Raw genomic sequence first — 15,494 nt, 5'->3', positions numbered from 1 at the left:
GATGACTGTCAAATTTATATACCAATCAAAAAGCAGGAAGGCAGCTCCCTGACACCCCTACTTAACTGTTTAAATGACGTCAAAGCGTGGTTAGCATCTGTCTGTTAGCATCCGTCTCTTAGAATGTGTCTTTTATCATGCGTTGCTTACCATCCGTCTGTTAGCATCCGACTGTTAGCATCCATCTGTTAGCGTCCAACTGTTATCTCTCTGTTAGCATCTCTCTGTTAGCCTCTGACTGTTGGCATCCGACTGTTAGCATCCGTCTGTTAGCATCCGTCTTTTATCATGCGTCTCTTACAAACTGTCTGTTAGCATCCAGCTGACATGACATATGTGATGTAGGGGTATTTATACCTATTATAGCCTACATGACGTATTCAATTGAATTTTATTTATAGTATCAATTCATAATGAGTTATCTCAAGACCCTTTACAAAGAGTAGGTCTAGACCACACTCAAGAATTTACAAGGACCCAACAGGTCTAGTAGTCTCCTCCAGAGCAGCAACAGGGCCACAGTGGAGAGGGAAAAACTTCCTTTTTAGGCAGAAACCTCGGTCAGACCCAGACCCAGACCCAGACTGACGGGCCGGTTGGGGTTAATGAAGAGTGGCAATAACAAATAGTAGTTTGTAGCAGTTCTTTGTAGTAGTTCATGGCATAGCAGGACGCTGTGCGGCATTACAAGGCATAGCAGGACGTAGCAGGAAGTAGCAGGACGTAGCAGGAAGTAGCAGGACGTAGCAGGAAGTAGCAGGACGTAGCAGGAAGTAGCAGGACGTAGCAGGAAGTTGCAACATGAACATGGCATCGCAGAACGTGTAGCGGGACCATGGCGACAGCTGCTACCCTGATTTCGGAGCCTCTCTGATCCAAGGGAACATGCTGGGGAAAAAAAAACATAAGGACTCCCCAGAGCTAATGCTGAAAATCAGAAGACAGAAACTTTTTGTTTATCAAAAAAACTTGAACAGCCAACACAAAGAAAAGATTTATGTTTTTAATCAGGGGTTGAACTGGAGTTACTGGTAAGTTTTCATAACACTCATTTAAATAAATTACCTTCATTTATGGGTTAGTGATCAGCTGACTGGATGATGGAGTCTGTTAACTCTCTGTCCTCTTCAGAGGACGCAGGGAATCCGAAGACTTTCCACATAGTAGACAATACTCTGTCACTTCTTGCCAGGATAGATACTATCCTCTGAAAGTCCTCCATGTCATTCAGAGTGTTTTCAGCATGAACTTCAGCTGATCTTTGCTCCAACGTCTCACACGTCCTCTTGATTCCTTCCAGGTCCTTCTTCAGCGGTTCAACCATCTCCAGGAACTCTGTCCCCAGCTCTTCTACTTTCTTTACACATCCACTCTCTGATATCTCTTTTGTTACATATACACCAGGAACTACAATGGCTGCTGCTCCTGCTGATGCTGATCCTGCTGATCCTGCTGATGCTGCTGCTCCTGGTCCTGCTGCTCCTGGTCCTGCTGCTCCTGGTCCTGCTGCTCCTGCTGCTCCTGATCGTATTAAGTTGTATTTTTTATCAATAAAGCTACAGACTACAGCTTTGAGATCTGCAAATTATTTTGAACAGTGAGTCGGACACACAGCAGCATTACGGCCCTACCTCAGCCTCTTATCAACTACTATCTCTCCCTCCATGCAGCCGAAGCTCCACCTGCTTGGATGGAAGCAGTTGTGCTTCCTCTGTTTAAGGGCGGTGAGCAGGCTGACCTGAACAAATACAGGCCAGTTTAAATCCATTCCATCCAGTCGCCTTTATGTGAAGGGGAACATCTCCTGTGCACAGTCTGGCATCACATCCACATTAGATACCCAACAACACTGCGTTGCTATATTCATATTTAGAAAACACGCTGACACAGGTCAACAGATATCGCACATTATCATTTTCTGCAGAATGCTCAGACATGTCCACCAGGTCAATCTGAAACTGTCAATACCATTAACCCTTACCCTGTTTCTTGGGAAATGTTTCAAAGCGGGAGCATGCAAGGTTTAGTGTCCTGACGCTGTAAAAACTTCAACTGCAGAATAGTTGGAGACTTTTGACATCACGTGCAAACAATTCCCCAAATTTCACACTATTAATTTTTCTGTCATATAAAGTCCTCCAGTAATCTCCAATCACTCGGATTTCTGCTACTTTGACCAAATCATCCCCTGCCATCACATCATACATTTGGTGGATTTTAACAATGACATCTTCAGCTGCTTCTGCTGATGATCCAGTGAAGATACTCTGAACAAACTGGTTTCAAGCTGACGTTTTATTAATATTTGACAGGAAACTGCATCAATCAGGACGTTATTTCAAGAGCAACAACAGAACATAGTTCATCACTCAAAGTAAAAACTGAAGTGAACAAAAAATGGATCATATGTTTGGATTCTGAAATATAATCTTCATCAATCATTAAGACATCAGTTATATAATATATTATCACACATTTATTATAATATAGGCTACATCAAAAAAAGTCCATTAGATTTTAGTTTTGAAAAAATATTTATGAGTTACGTTCTGTAACATGCAGATTAAATAGAGAAGTTAACATCATGTTTAACAGCTTTATATTTATATTTATATATTATGATGTCAGTGATGTATTACTGTCCCATCCCCAGTTTATTTCTGTCAACATTAGAGTAACATCAGAATAAATCACAGCAACAGCACGTTGGAGAAACATTAAGAACAAAGGCGTGACACCACAGAGAGCGCTGCTTTCAGGAATCACACATTTGACATTTTCTTATGTAGTTATTAAATCAGCATCACACTTTATAGAACTATAATGGAAGACATGTGATCATCAGTGTAGGCCTTGCTCTCTACCCAGCGGTCTCCTCTCAGTGATTCTAGTTCTTCTGCTTTGCTGTACCAGCTGATGTTAGTTTACTTAACCCGTAGCACAACGCTGCTTGGATTCCTTCTTCATTATCAATTTGACATTTCATCTCTTCCAGTTTCTTCTTCTTCTCTGTGTCTCCTTTCTCCTTCATCTTCTCAATCAGGAAGTCCAAGTGGACCTGAGTGGACGCTGCATCAACCTTCAGGGCGATCTGCTCCAGTTGGACAACATGCTGGTAGGCTTCATCCACCAAAGCTGTTTTCTTTGCTTCCAGGGTTTCCATCTCTTTCTGAAGACTTTCCAAAAGGCTCTCTTCCTTCTCAGTCTCTTCTTTATACTTTTCATACTTTGCTTTCACATCTTCTAGAGTTTTTGGAACTTTTCTTGTCTTGTTCACATACTTCCAGTTTTCTTTCACATGAGCTGATACAGGACACCTCCCGGGACATGAAGTGCAGCGTCCATCTTTCATGACCTCACAGTGTCCTGGATACCAGGCCATAGTGCATCCAGGATAGTGACAGTTCTCTTCACAGACAGTACAGCAGGTTGCTCCTTCATAGAACACCAAGCACCACATCCCACCATCAATAGGTTCTTTATCTTTGTAGACCTCATCAACTTCTACAGTGAACTTCTCATTGTTCTTCATCTCTTCTTCATGTTTCTTCAGAGCTTTCTGAGTCTGTTGGACCTCTGTTTGCTTGAGATCTATCAACTCAGTTCTGTCTTCCAGGTTTTGGATGCAAGCTGTCAGTCTGATTCGTTCCCCTAGAACGCCCACGGTTTTCTCCAGCTTTTGAGGTGCATTTTTTCCCAACAGGTCTGTGAACTGACTCATTCCTTCTGTTGTTATTTCATCTGCATGTTTAAGGGCTCTTATGTCCTCTGTCCTGTCTTCATCCTGGCAGTTATCAAACAGGAAGTGAACAGGCTGATTCTTTTCATTTCTGGCACATTTAATCTTTGCAGCCTTTAGAGCTTGTAGAGCATTTTTAGGTGTCAGACCATCTGAGTGTGTGATGAGAGCGACAATGTTCTTCTCCAGGTCTTTTCCAAACAGAGACACCACTGAATCAAAGATGTACCTCAGATGGTCATTCAGTCGAATCTCACTCGCTTTCAGCACCAGACCCACTGCATCAATCTCACCAACTCCATCGTCTGACTGAAACAGGTCAAATAATCTTTGAGTGATGATGTCATCTTGACCGATCCCATCAGTGCTTCCGTATCCAGGAGTATCGATGATGGTCAGAGAGTAGGGCAGAGGTTTATCTTCAAAACCATAAATCTGGTACACGGTCACATCTGATGTCTGACTTTCACCTTGACTTCTCTTCTCTTCTTCTACTATCTTAAACCAGACATCATCCTCCCACTCCACTCCCATGGCGTAGTTGACCAGAGCGTTGATCAGAGTAGATTTTCCTGCTCCTGTTTCACCAACAAGTAAGATGGTTTTGTTACTCTTGTTTGGATCTTTTTCACCAAGAGTCATTCTTCTTAGAGATCCAATGTTGTCTTCTTTTGTTCTCAGAGGTTGAATGTCTTCTTTCTTTGGTTTCAGCTGGTAGAGAGTAGGAGATGCTGAAGGAATCACAACACTTTTGGAAATGACATCTGTGTATTTCAAATAGGATGTGTTCCTGTAAAAAAAGTAAATATATAATTTAAAAAAAACTACTGAACATAGAATGAAAAGAAATAACCACTTTACTTCCTGCGGTCAAATCAAAAACATGTAATCACCGCAATAAGATGGTAATAGTGGGGTAACAGTGTGATAATAAAGATGTATTATATAAGTAATAACTTGTGGGTAATAAGGTGACAAAAAAGTAACAGATATAGTAACATGCAATTACCAAGGTAATAACTAGCAATGGCTTTGATGATAACCATATGTATATCTGGGTAGTGGTAATATAGTTATAATATTGTAATAACATGGTAATAATGGAATAATATATGTTGATGTGTTCACAGTATTAAAGGCTACTATCAGTGTAAAACCTTCCAAATTATATAAAACATCTTGGAATTTAAAATTGGTAATTACCATACTATAATGCTGAAATTTATCCCTTTATATTCTAAATATTTCCCTTTTGTTTCAAGGTAATACTTTACAAATTATATGTTTAATCTTGTGACTTCTTACCTGGAAACACATGGTCTTTTCTCTGTAACTACCAAGAATCAGTGCAAAACTGCCTGTTTCTATTTTATTACATGGTAATATTACAATAACAGGTGCAGAGATTACCTGGAAATGCCGCTGGTAGTTTCCAGGTAAACTCTTCACCTCTGTTATTCTAAAATTACCATGAAATGTCTTGTCCTGCACATACGTGACCCTGTGCAGTCTGACCAGCAGCTGAACACCTTCCACCATCAAGCACTGGAGACTGGGATCATCGTAACTCAGTTTATTTGACTTGCAAAAGGTGATGTGCTGTTTTAGGCCTATTGGCAGACATCCATTTAAATGTAGCCAATGGCATGTAAAGACCCTTTTTTTCCATGTCCACTGAAGTTTCTCAGCTTTTGCTTCAGTAACGTGTGTGAGGTCCAGGTAGCTTTGCATTAACAGTGGCTGTCATTTGCAAGGCTACTTTTACTTTTATACTTATAAATTCCAAGCCTGTACACACACAGTAAGGGGCACACTCTGGACTTGATTATCTCCAAGGGTCTGAACATTTCCAAGTTGTGGTCACTGCTTTTTCTCTCTGATCATTCCTGTGTTTTCTTTCTTGGAACTATCTCTGTGCCCAACAAAGATGATCAGAAAACCATACATCACTGAAAACATTAATTCAGCTTTTCTCCTCCACACCCGCCCTCTCTGGGCTATCAGTCACTGAGCTTGTAGATCATTTCAACTGTAAAATTACAAATGTTATTGATGCCATTGCTCCCACTAAGGTCAAAGCTGTTTCTGGTAAGAAAAGATCTTCATGGAAGGTGGTAAAAAACAAATCTCCTGGTCCATTATAACACAAGAGACTTATTATTTATCATTTGGAACTGAGTAATGCAAGGCGGTCCTTCTTCTCTGATATTATTGAAATAATAATTCTCATGCTACTGTCAATAGGTTAACAAACCCTCCAGTACTAGTAGCATCTGAACTTTTATCTACAAAAGTCTGCAATGACTTTGCCTTCTTCAAAATTCAGAAGATTAGACAAACAGTCAGTGCCTCCATATCAAGTCCAGGATATGTGTTGTCACAGTGTTCAAGCAAAACTAGTTCCAGTATGACAGAATTCCATACGATCAACCATAGAAACCTGAAGGACATTATACAACATCTGAAAACCTCCTCCTGTTGCCTTGATATTCTACCAACGGGTGTTAAGGCTTCAGATCTTCTACAGATTGTGAACACGTCTCTTCTTTCAGGAATCTTTCCACAGGCCCTGAAAACTGCAGTAATCAAGCCTCTCTTAAAAAAGAACAACCTAGACAAGTCACTAATGAGCAACTATAGGCCTATATCAAACCTTCCGTTCTTGAGTAAAATCATTGAAAAAGTGTTTTTTTCAACAACTCAAATTTTTCTCTTCACTAAACAACAGTTTTGATACCTTTCAGTCGGGTTTTAGACCACACCACAGCACTGCTAGAGACATCTCTTGTTAAAGTCTTTAATGCCATCCACCTTAACACAGATAGCATTACTTGATCTCAGTGCTGCATTTGATACGGTCATCCATGACCAATAAACCGGCTGGAAAAGTGCGTTGGCCCTTCTGACTCAGTACTAAACTGGTTGGAATCCTACCTAAAGAATAGGGATTACTTTGTGTCAATAGGTAATTATACATCTGAACATACAAATATGACGTGTGGAGTTACCCAAGGCTCCATTCTGGGGCCTCTTCTGTTTTACAACTACATGCTTCCAGTGGCTCAGATTATTGCTCCAGTCCTCACTAAGACCAACAGAGTGGATCACATCCCTCCAGTCTTCACTAAGACCCAGAGACTGGATCACATTACTCCAGTTCTGAAGTCCTTACAATGGCTTCCTGTTTACAGTTTAGGGTCAAATTACATTTCAGATCTGCTGCTACATGTCTGCTTCTGTCACAACACTAATGACAATCTATATTAAACATATAAACAGCATTAAAAAATAAGACCAGTCAAACTGTCCCGTTCTAGGAACAGCAAGGATTGTGGGTGGATTACGTGTTTAGAGCAACAGTTTATACATTGACCCTACTAGCAACCTAAAATCTCATACTTTATATGTGTTTATATTGTTTTTACCTGCTCTTTAATGTTTTATGTAAAGCACTTTAAATTGCCCTGCTGAAATGTGCTATACAAAAAAGATGTTTTGCCTTGCCTTGTTTAAGCTGACAGCAAGGGGGGACAACAGGTGTAGCTGGCTCCAGGGGATGATAGTCAATCATACTTGGGTGGCACCTCGTTTAACCTTCTTTACAGTCTAGCCAAGGCGCTGCAACTAGCCACTAGCCACTTTGATTATATTTGGCAGCAACACCTCAACAACAGGATTTCCAGCAATCAAAGAAAGAAAGACAAGAGAGGACAAGAGAAAGGGTGACTCGCTGTTGGGTAACGTAGTATCAACGCTAACGGCTATCAAGCACAAGGCCTCGCTCTTGGCTGAATTAAAGTCTTTTTTCCGGGCTGAATTCAACACTGCATTTTCCAAACTTAAGGCGAGGTTTGATAATATCCAGACTACTATATCACCAACTACTATACTCTACTGGATAACCAACAGCATCTTTTGTCATTGGAGACATTTGCAAACACCAAAAGCCAGGACATGAAAACTGTGGAGGCTAAGCTAGCTACGGTTTCTGAGAATGCTAGGCTAAAAGGTAAACTTATCGATCTGGAAAACAGAAGCCACCAAAACAACATAAGAATGGTCAGCCTCCTTGAGAATATTAAAGGTTCCTAACCAACAGCTTTTTTCCCCCTTACCTTCTAGTTGTTCTAGTAAGTACAACTTCTAATGTTCTTGGCAGTAAATAATGGATCCATTACTGGGGCTGGAACAAGCTCACCGCATGCTAGCTCCAAAACCAGGCCCTGGCAAGAAGGATAGGGCTCTTGTGAGGCGCCTCCACAGATTTCAGATCTGGGAGTTGGTGGTGCGTGAGACTCAAAAGCTGCGGGGCAAGCTGAAATACGAGGGCTCCCCAATCCACATCTTTGAGGACTACTCTCCTGAAATAGTCGAGCAACACTCCGCATACCTAGAAGTGTGGAAAGAGCTCTACATCCTAGGCCTCAGGCTCACTCTGCACTACATGGCCAAGCTGTTCATTTCAACTGAAGAAAGACTGAGGCTGCGGCGTACCTCTCCCAAGACCGCTCAGGACTTCATTTCTTCCCAACACGACACATTGGGACCCACAGAGGATTGCCTGGCAACGTAGCTGCTACTGTAAAACTGCCCGAATAACTGATTTTTGCTACCTTCACACCAACATGAGGGGTTAATCAGAGCTGCCAACTTTTCCGAAAACCTCGGAGTGAGATTTTGGGGGGCCAACCCATATTTTGCTGCGTACAAAGCAATTTCTTTGGCTCTTTTAGCATCATTAATTTGGGATTAGTTATATTTAGGGGGATTGGGCTTTCCCTAGGGGGGTCTGGGGGTATGCCCCACTAGGAAAAAAATTGAAAAATAAACCATTAAATGGCACTTTCTTTCAGGTAAAAGCTGTTTTTTTTAAAAGAGAAATCAAAAAGTCTTCAAATCTCCTCTGTATCTTTAGGTAATAAATCCAAACATCTAGCTGTTTTCATTTAATAAAGACGCTCAGGCTAATCAAAACTGACCCAATAACAGACATAACTCTCTGTAGTAAAGACAGAAATTAAACTTTATTCATTGAGTTTAAAGGTTCATTGTTAACATTTAAAATAGTAAGTTGAATTATTTTCACATTGTATAACAATATTTATTAAAAAGTCAAGGAAATTAAAAGTGTTTTATATTAACATTATGGAAAGCATAAAAAATGTAATCTATTGATTTCTACATGAAATACATTAAAATGAAGAAATTAACATATTTATTACACATCCACTCTTAAAATCAATCCAACACCTTCAGGTTTAGAAAATAGGAACAATATTTTAAAAAGCTGAGAAAAAAATGTGAACCTGGAAGGTCTTTTTGTAGCACGTTTTACACAACAAATTATTACATATCATTTTTTATCTCTACATAAATGTGACATATCTGCCAGACTAACTGCAAATAAACAAAACCATAATCTAACAAACACTTTATTGAAAAAGCTCAGCTATTTCAAAGAAAATCTGATGATCTAGTGAAGACACAAAGAAAACTGTGATGATTAAATATAGTGGAGATTTTAATGCATGTTTTAAAGAAACTTGTATCAGTCGGCATAATATTTGATGTGGAGAGCAGCAGTTGTTTGCTGTGTGTCGTCCACTCTCCCTCTCTCATGCGTTAAACCGGGTCTCACTGTCACTGAGTATGTTTACATGCACACCAATATTACACTATTTTACATATATGACAACATTCCAAATTTGATACAAGTCATGTAAACAGCATATTCCAGTTAGAAGATTAGAAAAAGCTCTTTTTCAGAATACAGAATTTTACGATTCTATTAAGACGTCTGATATGCCGGTATTATTCAGCTTTTAGAGGAATTCTTTGAATATCTACAGTATACAGCACATTCGGAACATGCGTCTTAATCAACACAGTCTCACTCCTATTCGTCCATTGTCTGACCTATGGTCAAGGACCCCCACCATCGAAAAACAACCAAACGGGTACACCTATGTTGTGTAAACTTAACATCGGGGGTCCTTGACCATACGTCGGACATTTGACGAACAGGAGGGAGATTGAGTGGTTTTACCACAGGATTAAGGTCAGCTCTGTCCGTTGCTATGGTTGCTGTACACAAACCAACCAGCCAGTCGCTGGCAACGCTGCAGACCGAGAAACAGTTTTAAACATTATCAATTACTATATCAACAGTTTTGGGATATGCACACATATCGCCATGCCGACCTTTTCAAGAAGCTGGTTGAAGGAATGAAAGAGGGGACGCTGTTTTCACACAGCGTCCCCTCTGCTGATAAATTATAAGATGATAAGCCATTCAATTAGCTTAGTCCGAATATTATCTTTTTCGGAATAAGAGCAAAAAACTGAATATTACGTGCATGTAAAAACAGGGGGTAAAAGAGAAAAGAAAATATTAAACCAACACAAACACAAACACAAACATGGTCTAAAAGGAATCAATGTCCGCTCTAAATGGAGGACGGAGAATGGAGGCGCTAAGAGGACGCCAGTAAATTCCTGCCCTAAATATTTTACTACGCTATAAAAGGAACTGCATTCAACAAGTCTCTCTGACTCTTTCAACAAAACCTTTAACACCAGAATCATGAAAATCCATATTCTGATGGGAACCCACACATGAGACTGTGATAAAGTAAATTGGTTATGTACAGTTTTTAAACAATAATCAACATTCCAAATAACCACATGAAACCATAATCCTTCATTGGACAGAGTTAAGGTGGGTTATTTTTTTTCAATTTGCAATATTTGCTCCAAAAGTGTCTTTCGGTACTCAGGGTTGGTGATTTTATAACTGATAATGTTCAGATATTCATACATTTTTATGTACATAATATTGTAGCAGATATAATCTGAGAAGACACACACACTGTCTTCATTAATATGAACTGTCCATGCTGTAATGATAAATATCTGCACAAACCCCTTACATATGTGAAGAATAGGCGAGGACTAAGCAGTAGTAGATCTCCTAGATGTTGGGTTGAGTTCCAGTTACTAACCAAAGATACAGATGGACTTCAGATCTTTCTCCTGTGGTTTAAATGTTCACCTTGCTCCAGTGATGAGCAGGTGGACCTCCAGGACACTGAGACTTGTCTTCATCAGTCTGGACCTCGGTAACCCTCTAGGAATCTTTTTCTTTCATTTCCTTTTGAACATTTGAGGAAGTTTATTGTACTGCATTCCTTCAAAGAAATCCTTCATTGTTTCCACTTTCGATTTTGGACTTTTCATTAGTTTCAGATGGTTGACCTTCTCTGTGTCGTTTCTCTTCTCCATCTCCTCAATCAGGAAGTCCAGGTGGACATAAGTAGACAGTGAAAGGAAATTTAGCGCAATCTCCTCCAGTTGGACAACATGCTGGTAGGCTTCATACAACAAAGCTGTTTTATTTGCTTCCAGGGTTTCCTTCTCTTTCTGAAGAGTTTCCAAATGGCTCTCTTTCTTCTCACCCTCTGCCTTACTCGTTTCATACTTCTGTTTCACATCTTCTAGTGTTTTTTTAGCTTTTCTTGTCTTTTCCACATACTTATAGTTATCTTTCACATGATCTGATGCAGGACACTTCCCGGTACATGAAGTGCAGCGGCCATCTTTCATGACCTCACAGTGTCCTGGTTTCCGGGCCATTGTGCATCCAGGATAGTGACAGTTCTCCTTACAGACTTTACAGCGGACAGCTCCTTCATAGAACACCAAGCACCACATCCCACCATCAATAGGTTCTTTAACTTTGTAGACCTCATCAACTTCCACAGTGAACTTCTCATTGTTCTTCATCTCTTCTTCATATTTCTTCAGACCATCCTGAGTCTGTTGGATCTCTGTTTTCTTTAGATCTATCGACTTAATTCTCTCTTGCAGGTTTTGGATGCAGGCTGTCAGTCTGATTCTCTCGTTCAGGACATTCACGGTTTTCTGAATCTTTTGAGGTGCAGTTTTTCCAAGGAAGTTTGTGAACTGATTCAGTGCTTCTGTTGTTATTTCATCTGCACGTTTAAGGACTTCTGTCTCCTCGGTCCTGTCTTCATGTTGGCAGTTATTAAACAAGAAGTGAACCGGCTGATTCTTCTCATTTCTGGCACATTTAATATTTGCAGCCTCGAGAGCTTCCAAAGCATTTTTAGGTGTTCGTCCATCTGAGTGTGTGATGAGAGTGAAGATGTTCTTCTCTATGTCTTTTCCAAACAGAGACACCACTGAATCTAAGATGTACCTCAGTCTGTCAGTTAGTCGATTGTCAGTCCCTTTCATCACCAGACCCACTGCATTAATCTCATCAACTCCATCCTCAGAGCGGAACAAGTCAAGTAACCTTTGACTGATGATGTCATCTTTTTTTGTCCCTCTGGTGTCTCCATATCCAGGAGTATCGATGATGGTCAGAGAGTAGGGCAGAGGTTTATCTTCAAAACCAAAGATCTGGTACACGATCACATCTGATGTCTGACTTTCTGATTGACTTCTCTTCTCTTCTTCTACTATCTTAAACCAGACATCATCATGCCACTCCACTCCCATGGCGTAGTTGACCAGAGCGTTGATCAGAGTAGATTTTCCTGTTCCTGTTTCACCAACAAGTAAGATGGTTTTGTTTATCTTGTTGAGATTTTTTTCACCAAGAGTCATTCGTTTCAGAGATCCAATGTTCTCTTCCTTTGGTTTCAGCTGGTAGAGAGTGGGAGATCCTGAATGGATCAGAACTTTGCAGCTGATGTTTTCATATTTGGAAGATGTGTTCCTGTAGAAAAGTAAAGACCAGAGCTCAAAAGGTATGAATGTGGGCGGTGGGTAGCTCAAATGGTATAAGTGTAGTAAGACTCTGACTGAGCAGCAAGATATGAATTCAGTTGTGATTCTGTGACAATTCCCAGATCCAGTTTCTTTTTTTAATCTTCCCCTTAACATTTAAATGAATCTACATGTATGTGTGTGTGCTCAAATTTGAATTACTAAACAGAGATGAATGAAGAAGTTCCCTAGCACATTGGCCAGGACTCCTTATTGATGCTACTGTCTTAAACATCTATGTCAGATAAGGCCGAGGAAGATGGGAATGTCTTGCCACTTGTCTGCCGCATCTCTGGGATCTCCATTTTCTTCATTTTCAATCATGCTACTGTGTGCTAATGTTAGCGCCATCAAGCCACAATGATTTGCTGTGAAGGAATGCAGAATGCCGCCGAATCTGTCGAGTCAGCTTAGTGGTGCGTCAAATGCAAAGTACAGTATATTCCAATTAGATTGAATTCAGTATTGATGACGTGAACAATAATAACGGTAACTCAGGGGAAATGATTGTAACTTGTTAGTGAGGACTAGATTAAGACTGGATTTAAAGCTGATTCTGGTTTCCAACTTGGCCCAGGTGTGTCTGTTAAATCATGGACGGAGACAACTTCTCTCTGTTGATGCAACGTGCAACCTAGCTAACAGGTAAAGAACAGAACCACTAGCTGACTTACTTTAAATGAGCGGAACTGTAGACCAAAACCACAACAGGCTTAAATGAACTGACAACATCAGTTATGCAACTTACAGTTCTCAAGGACTCTCTCACACACACACACACACACACACACACACACACACACACACACACACACACACACACACACACACACACACACACACACACACACACAGACAATCTCAGCTTATTATCCTCCGGAGAGCTAGTCTCTTTTCTTTTCTCTCACTTTTCTCTCCGTGTGGCACATGCTCTCGCTCGCGCTGTGTCCGCGCTATTCTGCAACATGCTAACTAACTCTTTTGTACAAAACTAAAGTAACAAGACAATTTTGTAAAATGTTAGGAGTAGAAACTACCAAAATTTGTGTTAAAAAAGTAAAAGAAAAAAGTCTCCACAATAAATAAAGTAAAAATATCAGAAAAGTCTACTTGAGTACAGTAACAAAGTATTTGTACTTATAATATTTTCCATCTCTGATAGTCTCTGATAGTTTCAGATGCAGCCTGCAGATGTTCACACACCAGTGCCACAGTGTGTGCATGACAATCAACAATGATGTAATCTTAGTCATGCTGTGTGGACGTTCCCATAAAACGGTGCGTTAGGTGTCATTTGACTCTTGGATTGGAACTAAATGGATAGATCGGTTCCTCCTACTTCAGTCAAGAGGAACATGTCTTTATATGGAGATCAATAGAGAAAATGGAAATAAATGTAGTCTTTGGAAAAATCTAACTGAAATATATTTTCTTGATTGAATATTATCCATTTAATTCAATTTTCAATTCAATTTTATTTATAGTATCAATTCATAACAAGAGTTATCTCAAGACACCATACAGATAGACCAGGTCTAGACCACACTCCAGAATTTACAAGGACCCAACAGTTCTAGTAGTGTCCTTATCTGGGATACAGACTAATTAGTTATCCAATCGGTGTTTAATTGGCTGCAAAATACAAGCAGTATAAAACAGACAAATAAAAATATCATATATATTGACTGATTATCAATATGATTTCAGATCCAACCGAGTAGAGGAGATGTCAATAGCAATAGATAAGAATAAACAGGAAATTCACAGTAGGAGTATTTATAGACCTAAAGCATTTGATACTTTAGATTATAGAATTTTAAGGACAAAACTAGAAAATATGGCGTGAGAGGTGTAGCACACACATGGCTTAGTATCTGGACAACAGACAGCAGTATGTACAAATACTTATTGATACTTACTGATTAGTCTACCTTGGATTGTCTTTAGACAGTATCTCTGATAATCAATCAATCAGACAATCAATCAATGAGATTGTTACTTCCAGAACCACATTGTTGAGCTCTATAATATATTATAATTATTCTTATGGCTCATTTTTCAGTATACGTAGTGATGATAGTTAACATTTAAAAGTGTTGTGAAAAACCTCTCTTATGTAGTAAATTGTCTCATCATGTAGTATAATGTGATACAGCACTGTTTTAAACTGTGTTTTAGCAAGTATTACTCACTTTGCCATGGTAACAGCTTCCCAGGAGTTGGGGATGGAGCACCGTGTAAGTTTCCTGGAAGAAGAAGTCAGTGATCAGTTTGATATGTGGGCGGGTCAGTGTTTAGCCTTTTCAGTGGTGTTGATTTCGTCACCTGTTTTTATTTTAGTGTGCCGATTGCTGCAACAGCAGAGACAACGAAATGCAGTTTGCATCCAACCAGAAGTGCAATTAAATGCAGAAAAGTGCAATGTGATATTTAAAATAAAGACAGGTGGTGCATAAGCAGGACATATGCATTGTATTAACAGAATATATAGTAAGAAAACCAGTATAAATACGGATATACTGAATGAACCATATAGATAGATATGTATACATCTATAGTATGTGCAGTGTATGTGCATGATGAATAGTTTGAAGAGCAGTATAAAACGTGTACAGTAGGTGTAATTACAGTATGTACATCTATAAGTAAATTAATTTAACTTATGCTGTTTATTGAGCCCCACTGGGGCAATTACAATTTACACTCTGTTTTGTAAGTAATCACTACACACAGGTCTGAAATACACACATTCTCAGAACCTATTCATGCACTAATGGAGAGATGTCAGAGGGGGGGGCAGCCAGCGGGACAAGCGCCCTGAGCGGTTGGGGGGGTATGGTGCCTTGCTCAAGGGCACCTGCCAGGAGGTGAACTGGCACTTCTCCAGCCACCGGTCCACACTGCGTACTTTGGTCCGTACGGGGACTTGAACCGACAACCTACCCTACTCCCTAAATAGAAC

The 15,494-nt window shown here is 39.9% G+C and overlaps 1 protein-coding gene across 1 annotated transcript; it reads right to left on the bottom strand.

Annotated features, from left to right (window-relative positions):
* Window positions 1-10,224: 10,224 nt before the first annotated feature.
* Window positions 10,225-14,748, bottom strand: LOC116678729 (uncharacterized). Its single transcript, XM_032508476.1, has 2 exons — window positions 14,725-14,748; window positions 10,225-12,482 (listed from the first exon to the last, which is right to left on the bottom strand). Exons 1-2 carry the CDS (start codon window positions 14,730-14,732, stop codon window positions 10,883-10,885), a joined length of 1,608 nt encoding a protein of 535 aa, XP_032364367.1. The 5' UTR covers window positions 14,733-14,748; the 3' UTR covers window positions 10,225-10,882.
* Between the last annotated feature and the right edge of the window lie 746 nt (window positions 14,749-15,494).

The sequence above is a fragment of the Etheostoma spectabile genome, unplaced genomic scaffold (genome assembly GCF_008692095.1).
Source record: "Etheostoma spectabile isolate EspeVRDwgs_2016 unplaced genomic scaffold, UIUC_Espe_1.0 scaffold00007917, whole genome shotgun sequence".
Taxonomy (NCBI): domain Eukaryota; kingdom Metazoa; phylum Chordata; class Actinopteri; order Perciformes; family Percidae; genus Etheostoma; species Etheostoma spectabile.
This window is presented reverse-complemented; position numbering and strand designations above follow the sequence as displayed.